General features: G+C 39.8%; 3 protein-coding genes across 9 annotated transcripts in view; 1 reads left to right on the forward strand and 2 right to left on the reverse strand.

The window, feature by feature from the left end:
• Positions 1-1,365: 1,365 nt before the first annotated feature.
• LOC121733577 (WD and tetratricopeptide repeats protein 1) lies at positions 1,366-15,371 on the reverse strand. The gene is made up of 14 exons (XM_042123872.1): positions 14,929-15,371; positions 14,739-14,850; positions 12,531-12,706; positions 11,218-11,419; positions 9,977-10,103; positions 7,596-7,705; positions 6,473-6,673; positions 5,323-5,450; positions 4,902-5,009; positions 3,881-4,017; positions 2,841-2,994; positions 2,309-2,477; positions 1,824-1,981; positions 1,366-1,451 (listed from the first exon to the last, which is right to left on the reverse strand). Exons 1-14 carry the CDS (start codon positions 15,123-15,125, stop codon positions 1,448-1,450), a joined length of 1,983 nt encoding a protein of 660 aa, XP_041979806.1. The 5' UTR covers positions 15,126-15,371; the 3' UTR covers positions 1,366-1,447.
• Positions 15,372-16,748: 1,377 nt separating this feature from the next.
• LOC121733578 (coiled-coil domain-containing protein 130 homolog) lies at positions 16,749-18,917 on the forward strand. Its single transcript, XM_042123873.1, has 4 exons — positions 16,749-16,826; positions 17,004-17,326; positions 17,436-17,696; positions 17,980-18,917. The coding sequence occupies exons 2-4, from the start codon at positions 17,015-17,017 to the stop codon at positions 18,577-18,579; spliced, it is 1,173 nt and encodes a 390-aa protein (XP_041979807.1). The 5' UTR covers positions 16,749-16,826; positions 17,004-17,014; the 3' UTR covers positions 18,580-18,917.
• Positions 18,918-21,278: 2,361 nt separating this feature from the next.
• LOC121733805 (vacuolar protein sorting-associated protein 13A-like) overlaps positions 21,279-26,674 on the reverse strand; it is a 57,702-nt gene continuing 52,306 nt past the window's right edge. For all 7 annotated transcript variants that reach the window (XM_042124165.1, XM_042124160.1, XM_042124164.1 and 4 more), the window contains 7 exons: positions 25,685-25,877; positions 25,383-25,485; positions 25,001-25,114; positions 23,976-24,127; positions 23,436-23,572; positions 23,170-23,293; positions 21,279-21,650 (listed from right to left, as the gene is read on the reverse strand). In XM_042124165.1, the coding sequence (XP_041980099.1) occupies positions 21,513-21,650; positions 23,170-23,293; positions 23,436-23,572; positions 23,976-24,127; positions 25,001-25,114; positions 25,383-25,485; positions 25,685-25,877 (961 nt within the window). In that variant the 3' untranslated portion in view covers positions 21,279-21,512. The remainder of the gene's footprint in view (positions 21,651-23,169; positions 23,294-23,435; positions 23,573-23,975; positions 24,128-25,000; positions 25,115-25,382; positions 25,486-25,684; positions 25,878-26,674) is intronic.

Raw genomic sequence — 26,674 nt, forward strand, 5'->3', positions numbered from 1 at the left:
TGGGTCTGTAGTCTATGGCAGTGAATTTTGCCCAATTGAAATCATAGACAATGAGTAATAAGTATAGTTCTTGCAATCTACGAGTGCGCGTAGCCTTTACTTGTAGTCGTAATTGTAATATAGACATTTTCGTTAGTGTGCGTACCTGACGGAGCAGTCAGTAGCGAGCGAGCCATGTACGCGTGTGTAGATATGGTCACTCACACAACTAAGGGCGCCGCGCACTCGTAGATTGCAAGAACTATAATAACACGAAAATTTTCATATTTTGCACTTTTCTTTAATGTTGATGGGGAAAATTATTGTATTTCATCTACACAATAGATGTTTAGGGAACCGTATAAGCCTAACCTTGTAGATTTTGACTTGTGACTGTAATCAGAAAAAACGCCGCTATCTTGTAAATTGTCATTCAAGTTACATAAAATGTCTAAATTAAAAATTACCGCTGGTGTTATTTTGTATTTCGCATCCAAGTATGCCATATTTGTAGCTCTGTATTTATCACAGCTTTCAAGTTTTAATTTAGAGATCTTTTGAGAATTTTAAACAAACCTCTAACACGCGAACCAATACAATTCGTCAATATTAAAGATTTTTGTAATTTGTATTTCCCTTCTTACATTGATCGCAATATTAATTATTATCAAAATAATATAAATTAGTTCTATGATATTACTGATTTGTTGATTGTGTTGAATTAGTTACAATGTTTGCCTCGTTAGAACGTTGATTTGGTATTTTAATTCGGAAATAGTGTGAAGACTCGAATTTTTATTCTCAAGTTTTGGCTGAAGTAGCAAGACTGTCTAATGCCAAAATATTTAACGTATCGCCGTGATGATGTCACTTTCAGTCAGCAAAATTAGGAAAACCTTCAAGTCAGCAAATTGACTGTCAAGACTCAATATGCTAGACCTAGAACTAGGAACTTATATTCAGTACTATACCGCCTCAAAACAATAGGTTAAAATAAACAGTCCCTTGCCAACGACCCTGTTGATACATTTAGGGCGTGATCTGCCCATACAATCCTCATCCATTACGGTAGTACCCGGCCAAAAACACATACATTTATCTTTGTAAATTACTGTAAATACATGACGTGACGAGCACTGCAGGCCAGTATACTGGGTTACATTTCGAAAGTCATGTTTAATGACTTACTAAACGACTCTTACATATCTCTTTTTAAAGATCGATGCGCTTTCGGCCGTATAATATACCACATACAGATCACAAATACAATACTGACGAGATCAATATAATCTAATAACATAAGCTGATGTTTTAGGAACGCGCCTTGGCACCGCATTGGCTGGTTCTATCAGTATTATATATGTGACGCTAAATAATAAAATAACGTAAGATATAACATAAAATATAATATTATGTATTTACAAGTGACTCGACGCACGTAGGACCGGAAAGACCCCGTCGCCTCCTTTTACCTGAAATTATAAAAAAAAAAATTTAATCAACATACTCTCAATAGCGCTAGCCTTTAAACAAATTAAGATCAAAATCGGTTCAACAGAACCGATTTTGGATCTATGATACAACGGATAGACACACTGTAAAAAATTAAGAATTACAATTTCCACTGTCAAGAGTTAAATTATCAATAATTGATTTATTAAAACGTTGCGATATTTCAAATATCTCTACTAACCAGAACAGTTGCACGACGCACATACGTACACATTTGCGTCCTTGCTCGTTATAGACGTTACTGCGTACGAGATTTAGGCAGACATGCTATACACCAAGTATGCACTGGCGGGCACGTGTACGCACGAGCGTGCAAACTTGCATATACTCACGTGGCGCGGCAGGCGGGCGAGTGCATGTCTCGATCTGCGCCACCGGCGAAGCTGATGTTGAGAAGCATGGACTCGAAGGGGTCGCTGCGCATGCGCTGCTGGTTCGCCGCCGCCGCGGCGCCCGCCTCGCCCACCACCCGTGATTCTTGAAGCCCGTCCTGGAATGGGCATAGATATTTGTTCAAGTTAAATAGTTTTGTAAACTAAGAGACAGACACAGCTTTAAGCGGAAAAGGAAGGCGCGATCTTTGATTGTTGGGTATATCTGGTGGAGCGAAAAGGGAATAGGACGTGTGCGCTCGCATGTTGACATGCTATTGAGAAATCAGTGATCAGACATGATGTTATTGTTAGACCGCGATCAGACGTTGGAACGTTATTGTACGCTATTTGTAGATAAAGTACACAATATGTTCCTATTGCGCAACTTACTTTGACTGCCTGTACTGTGTAAATATACAGTAACGGGGATAGTGTTTGTCTACCTCGGGTCTAGGGCTCCACAGGCGCACAACAGCTTCAATACCGCTGGTGGCCAGCAGGAACTGCGAGGGGTGGAGTTGCACGCAGTTGACTATAGACTCGTCCCCGCGCAGACACCGCACGATGTTGCCAGAACGGCGGCACCAGATGAACATGCTGCCGTCGTCGGAGCTGCGGGAGGAATGGAATTACAAGTAGGTAGTTGCGACGTAAATAGGACTATAAAAGGGAGTCCATTGTGTGGCAATTTAAAAAACATAATTTACGTAGTACAATCTAGGACTATGAAGCATCGCTAGAAGCAGAGATAGATGCAACTACATCTCGGCAATACTATTTTTTTAATATTTTACGCAAAATGTGTATAACGAGTGTAGACTCGTATATCTCAAAAATAAACACGAGAAACGAGAGAAATAGCGTTCATCTTTTACCCCGGCAAGTGATATAGATGTTAAAATTGCCGTCCAATCGTTATTTTAAATTTTACGTTAGGCGAGGCCCGTGAGTTACTGACTGTGGTCTGTGACTCACCCGGCAGCGATGAAGTTGGCATCAGGGCCGAGGAAGTTGGCCTCCTTGATGTCGGTGGTGGTGTTGCAGTGGCCGAGGAACCGGTGGCTGTAGTCCAGGGCTGAGCCGCGCAACTGACGCTCTAGGAGGCTGCCGGATCCGCCTTCCTCCTCCGCTATCATTAGAAAAAGAATTACATATAAGGAATATTTTAAGGAAAAGAAAGGACGAAAAAATTTGAGCTTACCATCAACACAAAAGTTTGCGGAAAGTTATTATTTTATATCACATTAAAGTTTAAAAGGATATTTAGATAAAGATGAACTTCTTTCAGTGTGTTCTCGGTGTTTTTTTCTTTTTTTTATATACCAAAATTGGTTTTAAATTAATGTTCTACATTTTTAAAAGTAACGTTGATAGTCTAAAGTCACAAAAAGAAATATTTCATAAACACAAGAATGTTTGTTTACATTTACACACGTAATTGCTAGTTCCGTTTAATAAAAGTATACAGTCTATACGGGTTAAGAAGGGAGCTAATCGTCAACGCTATGTGACAGATTAGTAGACAATGAATACAATACGGTGAACAGCTTACACGTCAATCCATCCATGATGTATAGGCTATGTTTTTATTCTTGACGTGGGAGAGCCATGCTTCGGCACGAATGGGCCGGATCGACCGGAGAAATACCACGTCCTCACAGAAAACCGGCGTGAAACAGCGCTTGCGCTGTGTTTCGCCGAGTGAGTGAGTTTACCGGAGGCCCAATCCCCTAACCCCTACCCTATTCCCTTCCCTACCCTCAACTATTCCCTTCCCTTCCCTTCCCTACCCTTCCCTATTACCCTATTCCCTCTTAAAAGGCTGGCAACGCACCTGCAGCTCTTCTGATGCTGCGAGTGTCCATGGGCGACGGAAGTTGCTTTCCATCAGGTGACCCGTTTGCTCGTTTGCCCCCTTATTTCATAAAAAAAAAACACGTTAAGCTAGTCGTTGGCCAATTTTAGCATTTCTTCAACGTCGTCGCTGTTTCACCGCAGGCGGGCTATATCTATACCTTCGTCGGGCTGCATGTCGGTGTTCTGCAGGGCGGTGGCGATGTCCTTCTGCAGCAGGAACACGGCGTGGCTGGCCGCGTGCTTTGGGAACTTGTCCTTGAAGTACAGCAGGCACTCCCGGGCTTCGCGCGCACGCCTGCGAAAAGGTTATACTCCAAATACTTTAGACTATAAATACTATGAAAAGCAAATTATTATTAAAATATTTTGTTAAAATGTAAATCGATAAAACGCAATAGGCTACTTGAGCTGCGAATCACTTCTTAATTATTCATTTTCACAAAAAAAACTAATATTTTACACAGTAGAAACTCATAAAAATGTTGATTGAAAAATATGCCTTATAAATGGCGCCGAAAACACTGTCCGCCATAGTGTGACGTCATACGTTTTGTATTTTAGACTCTCTTATTGAAAAATTTTTTATGTGCTAAATGTACGAGTCTAAAAGTGCCCAAAAAATATAAAAAAATTAAATAAGAAATTAGAAATAATTTGTAATATTGAAAACTTTTGGAGAAAAGTTTTGGCCATTTCATTCCCGTCTACGATAAATGGAGATAATATATAAAACTGATGTTTCATTTGAATTATTCAAGAAAATATATTTTACAAATCTTTCTAGGCTTATTCTTATTATTTATGTACAAATGAACTTACATATAACGAGCGCGACAAATAAAAGATATTAAATGACGAATATGATGACGTCACATCCAAATCGGAAATACCGCAAAAGCGTTTTCGTCAGTACAAATCCTATTTTCATAAAATCATATTTTCAAATCGGCTTTATTTATCAATCATAAGCTTTTATTTGATGATAAGGGTGAACGATACGATCTCCTAGGCCAAGTTCTACTAGAAATATGCATTTGTTCAATTGAATATAGGTCAAGTAGCCTATTACGTTTCGATAAATCATTGCCATTGCCGCAAAAATACATTAATTGCCGATAGAGGCAGAGAGATAAATATACTACATAATAGTTCCGTGAAATATTTAAAAAAAGACATTACTTGAGGTCCATCAGTCCTTTAGCGAGTCGGAAGTGCGACTTGACGTGGTTGCTGTCCAGCTTGATCGCGCGGTAGCAGTCGCGGATCGCAGCGTATGTGTCGCCAGACCTGTACAAAGAAATGTAAACAGTAATTTAAGTGACCCATATTTTAAAATATTATTATATTTAGGTAACAAGGCAACGCACGCTCGCTTGTTTGCACGTACGCACGTACCCACTTATACGCAAATTCGTTCGTTTAAAGTTTAAACGCACAAACAGTAAACAATGGCTTATACATACGTGCGGCTTCTTACAAACTCGTACGCTCGCTAGCGCGCACGCCCGTTTACAATTTTTGTGCGTATGCGTGTGTGTTTGCGTGCATATTATAATTTATAATATGATGTGTCTGCTTGCATGAATGTGTGGGTAAGTACCATCCCCTCCTCATAAGCGCAGCCGCGCGGTTGGAGTAGAGCAGGGCGCAGTCCGGGCACGCGGCGATAGCACTGTTGTACAGTTCCACGGCGGCGGAATAGTTGCTGCTGTTCACTAGATCGTTAGCCTGAAATAAACAGGGATATAGATGTAAATGCCTATAAAAATACATAAAATGGATCCAACAACAATTAAGGTGACGGTAGCCACATTCTTGAAATCGAATCAAGGGCCCTAAGTCACTGGACCTCGGGCCTTTAGGATTGTCACGTAAGCAGACAGAAAGTAGTCTAATAAACCATCGCTACTCGTTTCATTCACTCACATACGAAACAATTGCGTCCTAACCGTGGATTTAGTAGTAGGACCGTAAAGAAATATATTCCAAAGAGACGAGAAGCGATAGGGCCTTTAACAGTTATCTGATGCATAAATATTTTTATTAGTAAGGAAGTGAGATGGTAACTTTCCTTACCTTTTGAGGTTTTTAATACTATGTCAACACTGTCTGTAATCTGTATGTCGGTCTCAAACAGCTCTCATAAACCATAAGAGCCAGTCCACACGGCGCATTGGGTCAGCGTTGCGTCGATGCAGCGCTGCCGTTTGGTACCGGTTTTTTTTTGGTACCGGTTCCAAGCCTTGACGTCAACTTTTAGGTGTAACAACAAGTTAATTTTTAGGTGGTTCCTTTTAAGCCAATTAATAATTTTGTCAAGGGAAATATGTATATCGCATTCTCGTGCTCGTCTCGTGCTATCGTCAGCAAAAAGTACCATTTTTTTTGTCAGTTGATCTGGGTAAGTCATTAATATAGATTAAAAACAAGAATGGGGCTAGAACACAGCCCTGGGGAACACCAATTTCTACTTCTATAATTGGTGACATAAAGTCAGTCTCCGTGAGGTTATGATCACATACTTTTTTTATCTGTGTACACTGTCTTCTGTTACTAAGATAAGATTTTATTAAGTTGTATACATTTCCTCTAATACCGTATGAAGCTAATTTTTCTAATATTTTATGGTCGACAAAATAGGCAGCGCTGCGTCGACGCAACGCGCCGTGTGGACTGGCTCTAACAGTAGAGTTTGAAAACAACCCTGACTGTGTTGACGTTTTATACTAAACCAAAAATCTAAAACTCACCATCTCCTTCAGATGTCGCACTCTATCCGGCAACACGGGCTGCGGGTCCACCGTCCCGTTGCTCCCGGGGGCCGCACTGCCGCCGGCGCCGGCGTCCCGCGTGCCGTTCCGCTTGTCGTCGCGGTGGCCGCGGTTGTGTTGGATGATGAACGACTCCACCAGGACGGGACGCCGAGCGGAGTTCACGTCGAAGAGGTACACCTGTGAAGAATGTGGTGTTAGAGACATTGATTTGTAGGAGATGGCGGATCTAGATAATTAAGTTGGGTTACAATAATACAGTGTGTAACAAAACTAAGTGATAATACTTTAGTGTGTACGTGTTCCTTGTAGAGAGTTCACTGTGAAATTAGCAGCGCTGAAAGACGTATTTTTTTTGTCACTTTGATTTATTAACTTTAACTAGAGATCGCCCAATGGTCGAAATTCGAATTTAGTTTCAATGACATTAGGACTACTACGGCTATATTTCGTAAAAAATATTGACTAATCTTTTTTTTCAACTCTTGTCTCTGGGACTTAGCTGATCTTAGACTGGCCGTGTAAGCATTGTCTAATAGTATCTTATATTCAATAAAAAAAACTATAATCCATTTTCAATTTGTCAACTTGTTGTCAACAGATTTCAACCATAAATAAAAGAGTATAATTCGTATGTATAGGCTTGTCACGCAAAAATCTGTCATTTCTCATGTGTGTGTGTTGTAGTGTGTGTAATGTTTTATTTGTTAAAAAAAATGTATGATAAAAGCATAATTTCAAAATAATATTTGTTCGATGCACTCCTTCACCATATAAACTATAACTGTGCAAAATTTCATGCACCTACGTTTCCCCATTTTTCGTAAAAAGGGTTACAAAGTTTTTCGTTCGCGTATTAATATTATGATATTGATTTTGACATAAGCTCCATTCCTTAATTAGGAAATTATTAAGTGGGCAAAGACACAGCGGGAACCGCGCGGTTAAACCGCTCGCAGCTTATTTCAAAGACGTTGTATTACAATGGCATTCACAGTAACCGCTCGGTTTCTACACGGGAAACGCGCGGTTCCCGCTGGGCGCTGTGTCTGAACAAGCACTAAATCTTTCTGAGTGCGACCTCGTTTATAAGATGACTAACCTGTTCCGATCCCAGGTTAACGAGTAGCTCATTGCCGTCGTTGCTGAAGGCGACGTACGTGGTCGCCTTCTTCGGAAACGTTGGCTCGTTGGGACCGATGGACAGGTGACCTGGAACAAATTGAGACGGACGAAATGCCCATAAATAAGAAGAGGCATTTTGACGTGACAACGTCTAATAACTCGATACTACGGGCTGCATGGACGAAAAAGATGACGTCATTGTCCCGTTACGCTCGTTGTCGCGATCCGCAAGAGACAGTGCGGCACGAACGAGAGAAAGGCATGATCGGCTCGAGCGATCGGCTCAGATCGTAATTGTCACGACAAACTAGAGTAAAGTACTGTACAACTTTACAGACAACCAATTTTAAGTAACTCAATTATCATATCAATAATCAATATCAATAAATTAACTCAAAAACTTATGAAGTGTTCTTAGCCGTGATAGTTTTCCTTTTAAATTCAGCATATTTCCTAATTCCGTGAATTTTTTCACATTTCCAGAAGCAACCGTTTAGCTGGTAGAGGGGGGGGACACTGGACTCTAACTGCCGATCCACACTCGCGCGCGACAGCGCGCCGCGTACCGCGGCGCGGATCGCGCATTCTGCCAAATTTACTGATCCACACTCGCAAAGTTCGCGACATGTTCGCAATGTTGTCATTTTTTAATTTCTTCACTTTCTTGACGCACTATAGTTTGCGCTCTTGAGCCGTATTTATCTTACTTTATATTATAAACTAGATGTCCCGCGCGGCTTCGCTCGCGTAAATTATTAGGAATTTTACGGAAATCGTACATTTTTTCGCAACAAAATAGATTATCTCTCTTCACGTAGTCTACTCTATATCTGTGCCAAATAACATACAAAATTGCTTTAGTAGTTCGTGAGATAAACCCTTGCTAATAATTTTCCGTTTTAACCACATTTCCTCTGTTTCTTCGGTCCTATTAGTTTGCGTGATAAAATAGCCTATAGCCTTCTTTGATAAATGAGCTATCTAACAAATAGTTCCTGTGATTAACGTGTTCAATCAAACAAATAAATATTTTTTAAATCGCTTGACAAAATCGAATCTTGATCTAAATGACTATGAAAAGTACCAATGGGTCATAATAGGCTCATAATCATGGGATGCATATAACTTTATAAGGTATAATATGGTAGTGATGATGAATGTAATTTGCATAGTAGCATATGCTTTCCGTTCTTAAAGCAATGCAAAGGAGTTCTCTCAGCACCTTCCCAATCTAATCATGGTATACCTTGGTGCAAAATCTTACTTGTTGATTGCATATGCTTAGACTACTTCCCACGAAATCGAAGTCACCACATGTTTCCATATAAATTTTAAGAAGTTCCCTCGATTAGTCATGGCTCCCAGCATCAGATCACCACTTTTGTGAGTATAGTACCAAATTGGGATGACACTCTGTACGCCAAAAGAAAAATTTTGAAAATCGGTTCACAAACGGCGGAGTAATCGTTGAATATAAAAAAAACGAACATAACACCTCCCCCATTTTGAAAGTCAGTTAAAATTGTAGCCAATGTGTTATTCTGATGTATAAGCTATATTATTGTAAAGTTTCATTAAGATACATTCAGTAGTTTTTGCGTGAAAGAGTAACAAACATCCATACATCTATAACATCCAAACAAACTTTCGCCTTTATAGTATTATAAAGTAAATAAAGTAATAATGTATATAAAGTATAAAGTAATAAAGTATAAAGTAGGATTAATTATATTCTGTTCACTAAACAATGCTGACATGTCTTGTATGGCAAAAGCCCTTATTAAAATAAAGATTTTAAAAAAATCTCTTTGTCGCGGGACAGAAAACCGACAACAATCGGGGTACGGGCCGGCGAAGTGCGAAACATATGCGAATCGGATCTCTCACTCATGCTTCGCAGAAATTCCGCGGAGTCGCGCGCGGTTCGCGCGCGAGTGGGATGCGGTCGGGGAACCAGCCGCGAAGTGCGAAAAATGTGCGAACCGGATCCACACTCACGTTTCGCGGAAATTCCTCGGCGTCGCGCGCGGTTCGCGCGCGAGTGGGAATGCGGTCGGGGAACCAGCCGCGAAGTGCGAAAAATATGCGAACCGGATCCACACTCACGTTTCGCGGAAATTCCTCGGCGTCGCGCGCGGTTCGCGCGCGAGTGGGGATGGGGCCTAACGATTTTTTCCACTTTAAAACTTACACAAACGGATCGCTAAATCGGAAAATGACCTGTACACAACCTGTATTATTGCACCTATTTGTAGTGTTTTTGGTAAGGAATAACTTTTGGTAAGTAACTGTTTAAAGCAAACATAAGGAAAGTGTTGTATTTTTAAGTTTATAAAAATAAAAATTATATCAAGTTACCTGGCGCGAAATACGTGACAGCATTTCGGGGTATGTTATTGTCGGGGTCCCCGTACCCCGCCCGCGAGCACCGCACATTCTGCCGCTCCCACATGAGACCAGACGAGGGTCCAGTGATCTGTGTCTCCTGAAATATTACCAAATATTTCTTGTTTCGAAGATTATCATGGTAAATGTTGTGATTAAATCTAAAGGGAAAGTGGTGCTTGAGCTAGAACTTAAAAATTGTAAAATGAGCTTTATTCTTCAAATAAAATTATTCCTCAGTACTATTTTAAAAATAAAGTTAGCTATTTTTCGGTACTCATTGGAACACACTTTTAGGCTTTAAGTCAAAATGGCCAAAATGTTACGTAACAACTCGTCATAACGAGGACCAAACCTCACTCTCCTTGTCACTGATGTTATGAAACATTGTTGAACATTTTTACTGTACTCCTTAAAAGCTATTGTTATCATTATTTACATAACCATTAAACGCTACTAAACTATAGTAAATCAGAGTAATTTCAGACACAGGGTAAGTCCGGAAGTTTCACAATAAGAAATCAGCGAGTACGCTGTCTCATGTCAGCGGTCTGCATGGGCGTACCCAGGTTCTGGGCCAGGGGGGGGCAAATTACCCAGGTTCTGGTGCCAGGGGGGGGCAAATCACCCAGGTTCTGGGCCAGGGGGGGGGCAATTCAGATTTTTCATAAGCTAGGTGTTTATAAAGAATAAAAAATTAATAATTTTTAGTTGTAAAAATATTGTATTGCAAACAAATGGCAAAAATTCGTTCTTAATTTTTAATTTTTATAGATAAAAGTACTAGATATTAAACTTAGTAGGGTAAAGTACTAGATATTAAACTTAGTACGTCAACATGATCCAGGGGGGGCAGCTGCCCCCCCCTGCCCCCCCCTCGGTACGCCCATGGCGGTCTGCCTAATACCAAGGTGCGCACCTTGGTGTACAACAAAATGACGTAAAAGTACATCATTTTAAGCATCCCGACCGAATCATCCGGACTTAGGCTGCGTTTCCACCAGAGACGTGTTGCGAGGAATGTGTTTTTGAGAACAAATAGAATCGCTTCATTGACGTGACCTCGCTCATTACAGCGATTCTATTGGATCTTAAAAACACATTCCTCGCATCACATCTCTGGTGAAAACGCAGCCTTACCCTGTATCCGAACTTACCCTGAACCCGATCTTGCCCTGATTACCCTTATATTATATATGCCCTGATTAACTTACCTGCAGTCTGGACAACTTAATCATCCTCGTATCGTACAGCCGCACGTAAAAGTCGTTGGCGCCAACCGCGAGCTGGTACGGACGGCGCGGGTTGACCGCCACGCACTTAGCCTCGGCGTAGCGGCCCAGGTGGTTGAGCAGGTTAACCAGCACGTTGGCTGAGTCGGCGTTGCAGCGGTGCGGGGAGCGGAGGTCGTGCTGGCTATAATGAAGAATAGTGACGTCACAACATTGCGTACAACTTTGGAAGACCTCTCGGCAAAAGTGGAAGAGTATATTTGTAAAATCTTTGGTTGGGCGAGGAGTGAGCGGGCGGTTCAGAAGGTTGACGTTGGTTGTGTATATGTTGCAGCGAAGCGGGGAACGCTGACCGTCATGGTAATTAAGTTGTAAATCAAATTTTATAATGTAAAAATTATATGAATAAGTCTGGAATGAAGACACTTTTATAAGAACTCCTAACTCAAGTTGAGATTAGCACCTACGCTTAAAGCAGCAGCTGTAGCTATATGCTTGTGTGAACCGCTTTATATTTGTAGCTGGTGAAACTACGCCTTGCCGTAAAATATAGAATTTAGATAATCTCACACACACAGTGTCCTCAGCACTGCAGTTATAGCTAGATGTTGAGATAAAGTATCAGCTGTATAATACTTTTTACTGTTGCTAGTGTCTTTCAAATACTTGATAACAACGAGGCCCCACAGAATATCCGGGATCGCTCGTCCTCTTCGCAGTGTAATGAGAATATGCATAATGAAAAAAATGTTTAGGGCCTGTTTCACCACTTCCTGATAAGTGCTGGATAGGCTATCCACCACTTAACTTGACAGATAGAGTATGGAGAATCTGTCAAAAAAGTTGTGGATAGCCTATAGGGCACTTTATCAGGAAGTGGTGAAACAGGCCCTTATTATTATTATAATTATACTCACACGCCAACACACACAACGCCTCCGTGGTCTAGTGGCACAGAGCGCGGCTCTTGACTCGGAGGTCGTGGGTTCGATTCCCGCGTTGGAAACATGTTATTTCCAAGTTTGATTAGGACAATGCAGGCTGATCACCTGATTGTCTGACAAGTAAGATGATCCATGCGTCGGATGGGCATGTAAAAAGTCGGTCCTGTGCCTGATCTCTCGCCGGTCGTGTCGGTCTTCCGTCCCACTGGGTTATGAGAGTAAAGGAATAGAGAGTGCTCTTGTGTACTACGCACACACTTGGGCACTATAAAATTACTCCTGCGTAGCTGGCCTGGTTTCAATAAAACCGGCCACCGTCACCGAAACCGGTGTGGGAGCTATTATACTCACAGCACAAGCCCGTCTTCCCCGGCCGACCACAGCAGGTGCGGGCGGTCGGGCGCCACCGCCAGCCTCTTCACCCGGCCACAGTGACAGGAACACTCCAACAGCGAGGTGCCAGATATGGAACGCGCGCGCACGGATCCGTCCGCCGCGCACGTCGCCAGAATTTCCGGGGATAGGAACTGGAATGATGATGATGATGATGATGCCGGCCCATTCGTGCCGAAACATTGCTCTCACACGTGAGACAGGTTAGGTTACACCTCAGAACAAACCATATTAATTATCAGCATCTTAGATATTATATTGCCTACATGGAGTTGACATAATATTATTATTCATACATAGAAGCAGCAGATGACCAATTATAAATATTTATGTTGTGGTTTGTTCAAACAGTGCAAAATTAGATGAATTTATTGAAATATTTATGTACTTGTGATAATAATAAATTGAATGTTTTATTCATGTCACTTTAGTGAACTGCATTTAAGCTTATTATGTATGTGCATAAAAGATGAACAAACTAAATTTAGGACTAAGGACTTAGAATAAAAATATTGAAATAGCTCGCATAGAATACTAGCAGAGTTTATGGAAACATTAGCAAGATTTTTACGAAGTGAATCAAATTACATACAGGTAAATAATGTATTATTGAAAACATAATTTTAACTCTCTAATATTGTATACTCGAGTAAGTTAAAAGAGCATCTAATCTGTAATTTTATAGAAATTCATATTAAATTAAGCAATTCATATCAAACATTTTAGGGACGACATTGCATACAATTAGTAAAATACTAAAAACCTTTAAAAGCTATGACTTATGTTACATACAGATATAACTGTTAAGGGTTCTTTACTCTTTAGTTTAGTTTTATTGTATTGAATGAACAAATCAACCAAGATCTTAATTACTCTCGGTGGAACATTACTCTTATATCTTAGTAGCTGCAATGGTTATTTAAAATGATGTATTAACAGTATTGTTTTGAAGTAGTTTTGCCAAGTGATATCATACTTGATAAGATAGCTGCACTATGTGTGTACTACTGTCTACAGCAGTGGTCCCCAAACTTTTTTCCATACGGGCCACAAACATGTTTTGATCTTGGTGTCGCAGGCCGCAATATAAATTTTTAGAGTTAAAAAATAATGTTCTTCAAAATTAACGATTTAAAAGTGGACAAAAAAATCACGACTTTCACAATGAGTTTACATTATTTTGCCGGTGGGCATGAATTTTCAAAATGGTTTAACATCACGCGTTCCACAGATAAAGTCCCGCCGGGCCGCAGGTTGGGGATAGCTGGTCTACAGCATCATTGTTAAGTAAACTAAGTAATGATTAGTATCAAGAAAGGGGTACGAACCTTTGTGGCATATCTAGCCGCGGGCCATCTTGATTTTTTCCGAGCACGATAAAAGTAGTATATTTGGATAGAGGACACTTATACAAACAAAAAATGTTATTTAACATGGTATCCTAAAGTGTCGCGTTTCCGAGATATTTAGAAGTAAAGATGGCCATATGAGTACAAAGGACACAAATGGCGATCTTTACTTCCCAATATCTTGGAATGTGACACTTTAGGATACCATGTTATTTAACATTTATTGTTTGTATAAGTGTCCTCTATCCAAATATACTATTTTTATCGTGCTCGGAAAAAATCAAAATGGCCGGCGGCTAGATATGCAAGGCTCCATACAAAAATGTTCGAACCCCTTTCAGAAAGGTTTTTATATCTTGGTAATTTAGAAAACATTCATGAAGAAAATATTTACTACCTCACATTACATTACAGTTTACATTTAAATGGTTTTTCCTTTTTGTTGCATTGGAAAAGGCACTTGATAAACAGTGACAAAACAATGTATAGTTATATTATAATTATTGTGTATTAAACTATTATTATCAGAAAGGTCAAGGAAGAAAATAATATTGCCCCTTGATAATTGTCTTTATGTGTATAAAATTTTAAAAAACATCAGAGTGAATAAGAAAGCAGATTGTTTACATTTTGTTCCTGTCATTTGTTAATTTACTAATATGAATTTGGCAATCAATCCTTACCAGTATCATTGCCAAATAACTCAAGGATAATATCATTTTGTTACAATATGTCGAAATAGGATTTTTTTCAAATATGAGTGTTGCGGAAATGCTTTCATCTAGATCTTTCCAGACATAACTTAGAAGTAAATTACCTTCACAGAGAATATATTCCCCGTATGTCCTGTAGACATATTGTGGAGCTGCTTATATCGATAGGGATCCCACAGAATGACGTGGAGATCGTCCGACGCGGAGGCCAGGACACTGTGACGCAAAAAGCCACATTAGCATACAATCAGACCTAACACTAACTCTAGCGGGCGGAGGTTAGCGGACACTTACGACCCGTCCCTATTCCACTCCAGGCAGTTGACGCAGCCCGTGTGACCGTGCAGCTCCTTCTCCAGCCCGAGCCTGTCTATCATACTCCGAGTCACCGTCAGTCGGCTCTGGAACTTGCGGTCGATGTCACCCCGTTCCCGGGCCGCGGTCAACCCCACCGTCCCCTGCGCCCAAGCTGCCTCCTCTCGTCTGCCCATCTTTGCTTCGCTTATTTTCGCTTCAATATGTCCGATCCACCATCACAAACGATTTGCGAGCTAGCTAGTAGCTGCACTCGATTCTATTTGTAGTGGAGTGTTCGTCTAAAGACATCCCACAAAAATATTTGCATACGCAGTACAATTATTACGAAATAGGAGCTTCGAAAAACAATGAATTACGGAAAATAAATAGCTTTTGTAGGTCGAGCTCGAGAGTCTTTCGAAAATTAGCAAAGCTGTCAAACCACAGACAAATTCTATTTGTCAAACAGCTGATAATGTTACTATCAGCTGGGAGAAAATTTTATATTTTGTAATGGCAATGAGGAAATAAACGTGAAAAATTAATGATTTGAGATTTCTCATTTCTTGGAGAAAAGTATTGTGTTTCGATTATTATTTGATAATCATACACAAAATTAATAACTAATAAGTATCACGAGCTTCGTTTTTAAGCAGTAGGAAGAGTTTTGTCTAGAAAAGAAAACGTATTAACACAATTTTAGGAAAATAATACAAAAACACAACATCACATTACCGACAAAACTCCAATATACTACTGCTTATTAATTTCTTTGTACGATTTGCGATTTTTTAAGCCCAAAAAAAAGTGGGTTCACAGGTAATTCTGAGGAAATATTTCAAATTGAAATTTATGAAAATTATACTTCGAAGGGTGCGACAAGACTTTATACGAACTTGGGCGGGGGCGATGCTGGTAGAGAAGAACTGTCAAATATGTCGTTTTTGTATGTGCCAGCGTTAGTTCCTTTTTTCTCCACCTGCATTTAAAGCTTTGCCGAGCTTTCTTGGCCGCCATTTGCGGTAGTCAAATTACAACTTTTATCTTATATTCTTTTATCTTTATTTTAAATCTTGTCTACAAAAGGTTGACTGGTAGAGATTGCTTAGTAGCAATAAGTTCGCCTTTTGTACATCAATAAGTAATATTTATTAATTTATAATTCATATTGAGTATGCATTTTGGTGTGCATTAAAGAGTTTTATTATTATTATTATTACAACAAAATTTTGTTCAATAATAATTAAATATCGAATAGTTCTTTAAAAATCTATAATAAAAAATCATTATATTATAATTAATAATAAGTGTCTGGGTGCCCAATTTTTTACATATTGAGTACTTTCATAATTTAATTGGATGTAGTACGGAATTTGACCTTATATACATCCTTAATGGGGTTTTTAATGTGTAATATTGGTAGGATATTATATTAACCATTAGATATTCGTTATCGTGCACAAGTGTAGGAAAGTGATGCAAATGCCAATGTCCAGAAATGAGCTATTTTGTGTTCCCTCCAAAACTCCATCGAAAGTTTAATCAGTAAAGCGTCTACTACTTTACTGAATCAACCGACTTGACTCCTTGACTGTATTGTCTTTTTACTTCGACTTTGACTAGACTTTTGAGTTGTGACCTGACGATATTATTAATTTATAGTATATTATACTGTTTTCCCGCTATTAATACTTGACACTGGCCATGGCTATATAGCTGAAGTGCCATAATAAGAAAAATATAAAAAAAAACGTATTGTCAACTGTCAAACTAATCCCCAAATGTCAGTGTCAAAAATTTATTGTATTCTATTTGTTTATCTCTATTTATTAAGATTTTGTTTTAATTTTTGCTGACCAATTACATTGAAATTCCAATATTTACCAGATAGAAAGGTTAGTGTCCATTAGCATTATGTATATGTCCGCAAACTGATCTAATAAACAAGTGATTTTTGCCCAATAACAAGTATTTGTTATCTTTTAATAATTTCCATTTGTGTTTCTGATCTTTGCTAATCGGTTTATTTCTTAAGCAAGAACCGTATTTAGTATGTATTATTTAATTTCCAGAATAATCCACAATGGGTGAGAGGAAGGGTCAAAACCTGTACTATCCCCCCGACTATGATCCTAAAGTCGGGGGGTTGAACAAATTCATGGGCACCCATGCCCTCCGGGAGAGAGCCAGGAAGCTCCACATGGGTATACTCATCATTCGGTTCGAAATGCCCTACAACATCTGGTGCGAAGGCTGCAAGAACCACATAGGTATGGGTGTGAGGTACAACGCAGAGAAGACCAAAATCGGCATGTATTATAGCACTCCAGTGTACCAGTTTAGGATGAAATGCCACTTGTGTGATAATCACTTTGAGATAAAAACAGATCCAGCTGTAAGTGTAATTTATTTCCATAAATTATCAAGAAATATAGCAAATCAGTTATAACATTATTTCTTTATCTATAACCAAACTTTTCTTATATTAATCATTTATTTTGCAGAATTTAGACTATGTAATAGTATCAGGTGCAAGAAGACAAGAGAATAGATGGGATCCAACAGATAATGGGCAGATTGTTCCCGAGACAAAGGAAACTCAGAAGCGCCTATTTGATGATGCTATGTTCAAACTTGAGCACAAAACAGGCGATGAGGATGCCAGTAAATTAGAGAAACCTCGGCTGAACAGACTTGTGGGTAGAAATGAGAGTGTATGGAAAGATGATTATGAAGCTAACTGTGCTTTGAGAAGAAATTTTAGGGTAAGATTATCTTACATCATTTTATGGTTTTGAATTTTTATATCTTCATAAAATTATAAATGAATCATTATGTCAAGATATTAAAGTAGCCTAAATATAAGTAGTACACAGATCTTAACTTTAATTTCCTTCATACCTAGATCGTGGGAATTACAGACACATTAGATTTCCAATTGTTATGTGGCACCCAGGTGCTTCTTGGGAGCTGATGGGTTAAGGAATGAAGAACTTGTAAGTGAATTAAGTTTTTGCCATTTGTTAAAAATCTCTTTACCGTTTACAGAAAAGGAGGAAAGAACTAGAAGAATCTGCAGTCAATGACAGTTTACTTTTAGCCAAGTCTTCCCTAGACATAAACTTGTTACCGGAATCTGAAGAAGACAGAGACATGGCTTCTCTATTAGCTCTAAAACCTGCCAACAGTATAGAGGAGATACAGAAGTTCACAAGAAACAAAATCATAAACAGTCCAGTGTTGCCGAGTAGCAGCAGCTTGCTGACTAGTTTTGGTGGACTCAAGAAGGAAGAATCACTTAGTAAAAGCATACCACTTACACGAAATTCATTGGGCATTACTATAAAAAATAAAATTCAAAATAAAGATACAACTAAAACAAAAGAAGATAAAACTAATGATGAAAAGAATGCCAAGTCACATAATGATGAAATAAGTAAAAAAGTTTTAGATAAAAATGATAAAGTTATTGTAAATATTAATGACAATGAAAAATGCACTATTAATAATGAAATAGTAAATGATTCTCATAGAAATAGTATAACAAATGATGTTAATAAAAGTCATACTGAAGTGGGGAATGTGTCAAATGTTAAACCCTTTTCACTTGTTGGTGATTACAGTTCTAGTGAAGAAAATTCTGAATAGAAAATAAGTTATGATGATTAATTATTGCTGACAAAATATAACCATGAACAATATAATGTCAACTATATCCATGGGTGTATCCAGGATTCCAGCTAGGGGGGGCACAGCTCATACCAGCTTTGAGAAGAAGGTTGGCCTGGTATATTGAAACAAAAAATCATGAAAATTGACTTCTATTAATCTGACTAAAAAGATATTTTGTTTCCAACATTTCATTTTGCGCTGAGTTGGTAACACATTTATTTCCGCTTGCCAGGAAAATTGATGTTTATTTCATCTTCTAGGGGGAGGGCAGCTGCCCCTACCTGGGTAAGCCCATGTCTATATCTATAAATATATAATATAATCTGTCTATATTAATAATTAGAAAGAGAGAGAGAAAGAATCAGTGAGAAACATAAAGTTAATATACCTAGCGGAATAGAGCAACAATCTCGAGCTGTCAAACATAACCAAAATTGATTTTCATCTGTGTGAAAAATATGTGTACGTATACACTTACACAAGCATGATTGAACATGAATTCTATGAGGTTAAACTGTCAACGTGCGGCACGTGCCGACTGGACGTCAAAAAAAGAGTGCTGCTGTCATGTATCACACGTCTCTTTTTACCACGCAGTGTTACTGATAGTGGCATCTCTCTTGCTCAGGCCTTTGTTTCTCTATTCCGCTAGGTATATTAACTTTATGGTGAGAAAATAAAAGAATTAGGATTTACTTGAAACATTTTATTTACGCAGTTAAAAAATTACATTTAATGTTGTAACATTTCGATGTACAAGTATATAAAACATGTTCACAATAAAAGCATACTTAATATACATAATATATTTTATTTGACTAGACAGTGAGATCAAGAGCTGAACTTTCTAAACAAACAGAAAATGCAGATCAAAACCAAAAATGTATGACTCTGCTTATTATGCATATTAATAATACTATATAATAAAATAACATTAATTATTTTCATTTTATTTAAATCGACATTGATAGTGTAGGAGAATAATGGCTTGGAAATCATTTTACAACCTACATAGCTGTTTAGGGCGCGATCAGACGTGCGCGTGTTCTACTATAGCGTATGGGAAAACGCGCGCGGACTCTGCGCGGGTTCAGCGCGTGCTGCGCGCGTGTTTTCCCATACGCTATAGTAGAACACGCGCAGGACACGCGCACGTGTGATCGCGCCCTTACTTTGTAAATAATATTTCAATATCCTTTAGGCTAGAAACAGGCCATTTTAAATGATTTACTAAATATCTAAATATACATGTAACTAAATAGTTATGTTAATTGAATGGTTAATTCAATTAACATAACTAATAGTCGGGACGCGTTAAGAAAGCAGTGTGTATCTCTTGTAGGATTGAAGTTATTAGAATAATTTATTAACATCTACTTTTCTTAAAATGCAGCATTTTTCACCCACATTCACCTAAATAATCTTTTTTATAATCTTTTTCTGCGGCTTAGGCGTAAAGAGGTAACAAGCATACTGACAGCTGACTGACACACTTTTCATTGATAATATTGTTATCAATATTATCAATGAAAAGTGTGTCAGTCAGCTGTCAGTTATTTCAATGATAATATTGTTGTGGAATTAGTTTGTTTTGTGATAATTTTAAGGAAACATTACTTTTTTAACGCGTGTAAACTATTTTGTTAGTATATATAATTTTACATTGACTAGCAATGTTTCGTTAATAATTCGATACATTTATGTAACAACAAATATTGACTACTCCATTGTGACAACAGCAATATAATATAAGTACACATAATATTATAATTTATAACACATACTTAGTATCAATTCATTTTGATCTAATGTAAACAAAAATGTTCAACTCGACCAAGTTAAAATACCATTGATTCCTATATTGCGACGTGACATTAAAATTTATAACATTATAGATGCTCCTAGCTTTGTTTACTTTAAGACCAAAACGAATAAAAACAGTATAAACATCAACTGGTATAACGTGTCAAACACTTTTCCAGCTTATACTTACCTAAACGCTAACACAAATAAAAATATGCACACAACGGGAAAACTGGAATGAAAAATGTTCTTGTCTGTCCAGTAACTTTCATGTGAAGGACAGCGACATTGAATTGTTCGCTGTGTACAAAAATAACGTAGCTAATACACAAACATTGTTTTAATGAGTCAAAAAGAAAGACGAAAATAAAAAATGGCTGTAGTAAAAATAATACCTAAAATAATTACGGATTCGACCTAATCCCTATTATACAACCAAGTTCGTGAAGTTCGGGGTTTTGTCACATTTTTTAAATTTTAAATTAATTATTGTGCTTTAGTTTTAATTAATCTGTAAAGCAATTCTTTGATAAGCGGCAGACCATTTTTCTATAAATTGTAGAACCTACTTACATTTAAGTATTAAAACATTCAGGCTATGATTGCGACTATATGTGTTGATAGAAGAGACCGTGAAAAGCACTACGGCCTCAGCCAAAACCGGCGTGAAAAAGAAGAGCTAGATGCAACATAACGCATTGCCGTTTGCCGTGATATCAGCCGGTTTTCCGCTGATCCCTGTGTCAATGTGAAAACAGCCCAAGAGCATTCACATTTTACGATACGATGAATCGGAAATACCTGTATTAGTTGTAGCATTTTTCTGTACTTATCTTTATTTTGTCCGATATCCTACAGAAAATGACTATCAACTTTCGTACAAAAATTTCCTTGTCGTTCTTGCACCTATTTTATATAGCGATATCTTATATCGTAACGATATTCAATATCGCATCTTTATCCGATGATGAAACAACATTCAATATCGTAACAATATTCCATGACGGACCCCGTATAATATAAAAACCTCTTATCAATAAATGCTGGCGATATCCGATATCGTATCGCGAAATGTGAAAGCCCCCTTAGCTACCATAGACAACGCTCTACTGTCCAGTACATCGCTTGTCCTCTAACGCCTGTATGAGCGCGCACTCGATCTTCGTTTGAAGCCATGTCAACACTTCTGGGTCTTGAACTTCAATGACTTTCTCGTCTGTTGAGAAGTAGTTCACCATTTCGTCCTGTGGAGTTGAGTATTATTAGCATCTTATGGTTTGCAGTGAATAATTAATACCCTTTGGGCTATCTTCACAGAAAGAAAGTAATAGTACGCCAATTTGGCGAAAGATCAGTATTTTGCCAGTCGCGTCGGTCCCACTGGGTTATAAGAGTAAAGTAGAGAGTGCTCTTGTGTATTGCGCACACACTTGGGCAGTATAAAAAAACTTTGAAATAACATGTTTCCGACGCGGGAATCGAACCCACGACCTACGCTCTAAAACACACCACGTCGTGTACGGGTCAACGCCCGTACAGCGTGTGTTGCCTTATTACCTACTATGCAACTTAGGTAATAATGCAACTCTGCATCTTTGATTAATTATTACTTTAGAACAATGTAATAAAGTTTAGTTCACGTCGCGACATCTCACCGAGTGCGTGGCTCGATCTCATATCCCGTTCACGTCGCTATATCTCACCGAGCGCGTGGCTCGATCTCATATCCCGTTCACGACGCGATATCTCACCGAGCGCGTGGCTCGATCTCATATCCCGTTCACGTCGCTATATCTCACCGAGCGCGTGGCTCGATCTCATATCCCGTTCACGACGCGATATCTCACCGAGCGCGTGGCTCGATCTCATATCCCGTTCACGTCGCTATATCTCACCGAGCGCGTGGCTCGATCTCATATCCCGTTCACGACGTGATATCTCACCGAGCGCGTGGCTCGATCTCATATCCCGTTCACGACGCGATATCTCACCGAGCGCGTGGCTCGATCTCATATCCCGTTCACGTCGCTATATCTCACCGAGCGCGTGGCTCGATCTCATATCCCGTTCACGACGTGACATCTCACCGAGCGCGTGGCTCGATCTCATATCCCGTTCACGACGCGATATCTCACCGAGCGCGTGGCTCGATCTCATATCCCGTTCACGTCGCTATATCTCACCGAGCGCGTGGCTCGATCTCATATCCCGTTCACGACGTGACATCTCACCGAGCGCGTGGCTCGATCTCATATCCCGTTCACGACGCGATATCTCACCGAGCGCGTGGCTCGATCTCATATCCCGTTCACGTCGCTATATCTCACCGAGCGCGTGGCTCGATCTCATATCCCGTTCACGACGCGATATCTCACCGAGCGCGTGGCTTGATCTCATATCCCGTTCACGTCGCTATATCTCACCGAGCGCGTGGCTCGATCTCATATCCCGTTCACGACGTGACATCTCACCGAGCGCGTGGCTCGATCTCATATCCCGTTCACGACGCGATATCTCACCGAGCGCGTGGCTCGATCTCATATCCCGTTCACGTCGCTATATCTCACCGAGCGCGTGGCTCGATCTCATATCCCGTTCACGACGACATCTCACCGAGCGCGTGACTCGATCTCATATCCCATTTTAGTAATAGTCTGATCTATGCAATACAGGAATATTCATTCTAGATCTCTTGTTTATCTATCCCAACCCCGAACACGTCGTAAACTATATCCTTACTTACCATAGCAACTTACTACGTACCTGTTTGATATTCAGTATGAGCTTGCCGTCACTGGCGAGGGGCGGTCCCAGCAGGCCGTCGAGCCGCACCGCCCACTCCGCGCGCCATCCGCCCCCGCCCCCTGACCGGATCAGATAGATGTGCCTGAAAAATATTGTTTAATTTCTGATTATCGAACGAATCAATAGCTGTTATCGAGCTCGTTAACACACCCGTTTCTCAACATCGGCAGGTTTCAACGCAGGCGTTTTTTTACACCAGTCTTACACCAGGCCGGTGTACTCACGTGGTGGACAGCAGCAGCGTGGTGGGCGAGGCGCGGGAGAGGTGCGCGTGCGCCAGGTAGCTGTCCGCGCCGGACCGCGTCGCCAGCGCCAGCAGTGCGGCGCCGCGCGCGCGGTGCGCACAGTATGGTCGGATACCCTGCGAGAGAATATTAGCATGTTTTCGATGCAATACATAACTACTCCACCTATGACTGAAACATTTTTGATATTTAAATGCTCTAAGGAAGTTTCTGACATCGGCATAACATATACAACGCCTGAAATAACCACGAAATAACCTAACTGAGCATAACACCTCGATCGGTCGGAAGATAGTCATAGTATTATCATTTTTTTTTATTTAATGATTACCATCCACAAAGCCGAAAAGACGGTTATACTCACGTGTATATGCGAACAGAACCGTGGTAGCCGTCGCCCTGCTACGAATCCGCCGTCGGCGCACGCCCGCAGCGCCGCCTCCGCCGCCCTTGTGCCCGCACGCACGCACACACTTGGTATATAATCAAGTAAAAAAGTTTTGCATACTCAGTACTCACATGTATATGCGAACAGAACCGTGGCAGCCGTCGCCGTGCCACGAGTCCGCCGCCGGCGCACGCCCGCAGCGCCGCCTCCGCCGCCCCCACGCCCGCGCACGCACTTGTGCCCGCACGCCGCGCGCATAGCCGCGCCGCCTCGCGCGTCACGTCTATAATATGACGGAGATTTTGTGCTTGTTCAGACACAGCGTGAACCGCGCGGTTTAGACCCGTGCGTTTTATCGGCTCGCAGCTTATTACAAAGGCGTTGTATTACAGCGTTCATACTTAACCGCTCGGTTTCGGAACGGGAACCGCGTGGTTCACGCTGTGTCTGAACAGTCACTTGAAGTAACTATCAGAAGATAGTACAGTATTTATAGGATAAATAGAAGAAAATAATATCAGAAAATGCGAATAGCAAATTGTAATTAAAAGCAATTCTTCCATTTCTGCATTCGCGATTGTTATGTTTATAAGATGGTGAATGATGACATCACAAAACGCAAGCAAAAGTAACAGAAAGATTATCCAAAACATAAGCTTAATAAATAAAGAATTATCGCAGCTCATGGTGAAAATTGACAAACACGAAAATAATTACTTATTAAAAGAAGAAAAGTCCGTGTCTCCATCAAGTCTCCATGCACAAAAGACAACAATGATAACAAGCAAAGAACAAGCAGTATTGTCATTTGTATAGTCGTACTTACATTTCATTACAAAATTATCTTCATCTAGCGTTCAAAACGTGCATAAAACAGAGGACAAACATTATTACACTATTACATAATGAATAGAAATTATAAAACATGCAACGTGCTTTGGATGTTGGAATAAACAGATTAAAATTACATAAACTCTTTCATCTAGCTTTAAAGAAGGAATTACAAGAATTTTAATGAATACTTACACTTAACAAATTGATTTTTTATATTTACATTACTAGAAACACACGCACGCAAGTACGCACACATGAACAAGAACGCATGCACGCAAATTCGCACGCAAGTACGCACACGCAAGCAAGCAATCCTACTCACCGTAGGACGGCCTGGCTATTAATCCCACGAGCGCCAGAGCGACGCTGGTGGGATTGGTGCGGTACGCATCTAATACCGCTTCAGGCAGGTCATCCACGATGTCACCTTCCTCGCCTGAAATATTACGTCATATTTATGAAAACGTAGGAAAGTACCTATTTAAAGTACTTAATATGTTATGTGATAAGGACGTTACGGTCTTTTTAGAGGCTCTAATTTGCTACCGATTATCATGTCGAGACTCGAGAGCCGATAAAACACGCTTTAATTTCTATTCGTTACTTTTAGATGCAAGCATAACTCTCGCTACTAGGACAAAACTCCTTCGACGTCTGCCGTTATGATAGTGGTAGTTATGATAGAAAATCACCACTTAACTCACCAGCCCTCCTCAAATACGAGCGCTTCTCGACAGGACAACACCACCGCACGAGCTGCGCGCCCGTCACCCCGCCCGGCACCGAGGACCGACCGCTTGTGGAGCCCTACATAATATAACATATCGTAAAGAAATACTGCTATATTGTGATATAAGGGACGGTAGAGAAATACCGTAATTTAGGTTTAAAACACTATCAGAATTTAGAATTTCAACACAAGTGACCAAATGATTATTACCGACGCACGAAAGTGTCTAGGTAATACCAAAGTCCCCTGGACTATAATTAACCTAAGAATACTCACACAGCACGGCTCATAGTAATTCTTCAGGGCCTTAGTGAAGTCCCCTATATAGCTGTACGGGTTGCCCAGGATGTTGAGACCCAGCACCAGCACGTAGAACTGCTGCACGAGCTGCATCCAGTAGTGGCGGGAGGCGGCGTCCACCAGGCTGGGGACGGTGATGGGCGCGTTGCGGAGCTCGAGGTAGCCCATCCTAGAAGATAGGGGTTAGTATATATTATTATAATCTTTGTTAGTACAGTTAATGAAGGCTAAAATCAGGCACAACCTCCGATTTCGTTGAACCTCCATCGATTTGGATGAAATTTTGGAATTGAGTATGTTTTACCCTCTACTTTGAAAGTGACATACGCTCGTATTGTGCTTTTTGCATTTTAGGGGCGAAATTCACCCCTTTTTCAAAAAGGAGGAAAAATGCAGATCTAACCATTCTGGCTTTAGTAATTGTGTTTAATTAGATAAAATAAACGCATTTTCAATATTTTTATGCCTGATTTATGATTCTAATAAATTTTTAACCCTTTTAACAACCACCCCTTAAATGAAAAAGTATGAAAAAATATTTTTTTGTATTTCTGAGTTTCTAAATATTACATACATACAGGGTTTGTTTAATATTTATGGATTATGATATAATTTTTGGTTGACGATGAAATTTCAACACTTACAAACTACTACTCCCTTGATGCAAAATCACTGTAAAACTATTGGTAAAAAAACTTAAGCCCATTAAATTATTGTACACGAGAGAAGTAAAATCTTACTTACTAAGTATGTATTAAAATTATAATAATTATTGCGAAATATTTTATCCTTAAAAACTACGGCTTGTCTTAAGAGGATACACCAAGGGTGAGAGAAATTGAAAATAGGTATTTGAAAATGTCTTGCTGTCTCAGTTCTCACCAATCTCAAGTCTCCTACCGCAGAGCGCGATAGAGACAACACGACAAAAGTTCTAATAAAAGAACAGAAAATCTCCGATTCGTT

Source organism: Aricia agestis, chromosome 14, assembly GCF_905147365.1.
Source record: "Aricia agestis chromosome 14, ilAriAges1.1, whole genome shotgun sequence".
NCBI classification, from domain to species: domain Eukaryota; kingdom Metazoa; phylum Arthropoda; class Insecta; order Lepidoptera; family Lycaenidae; genus Aricia; species Aricia agestis.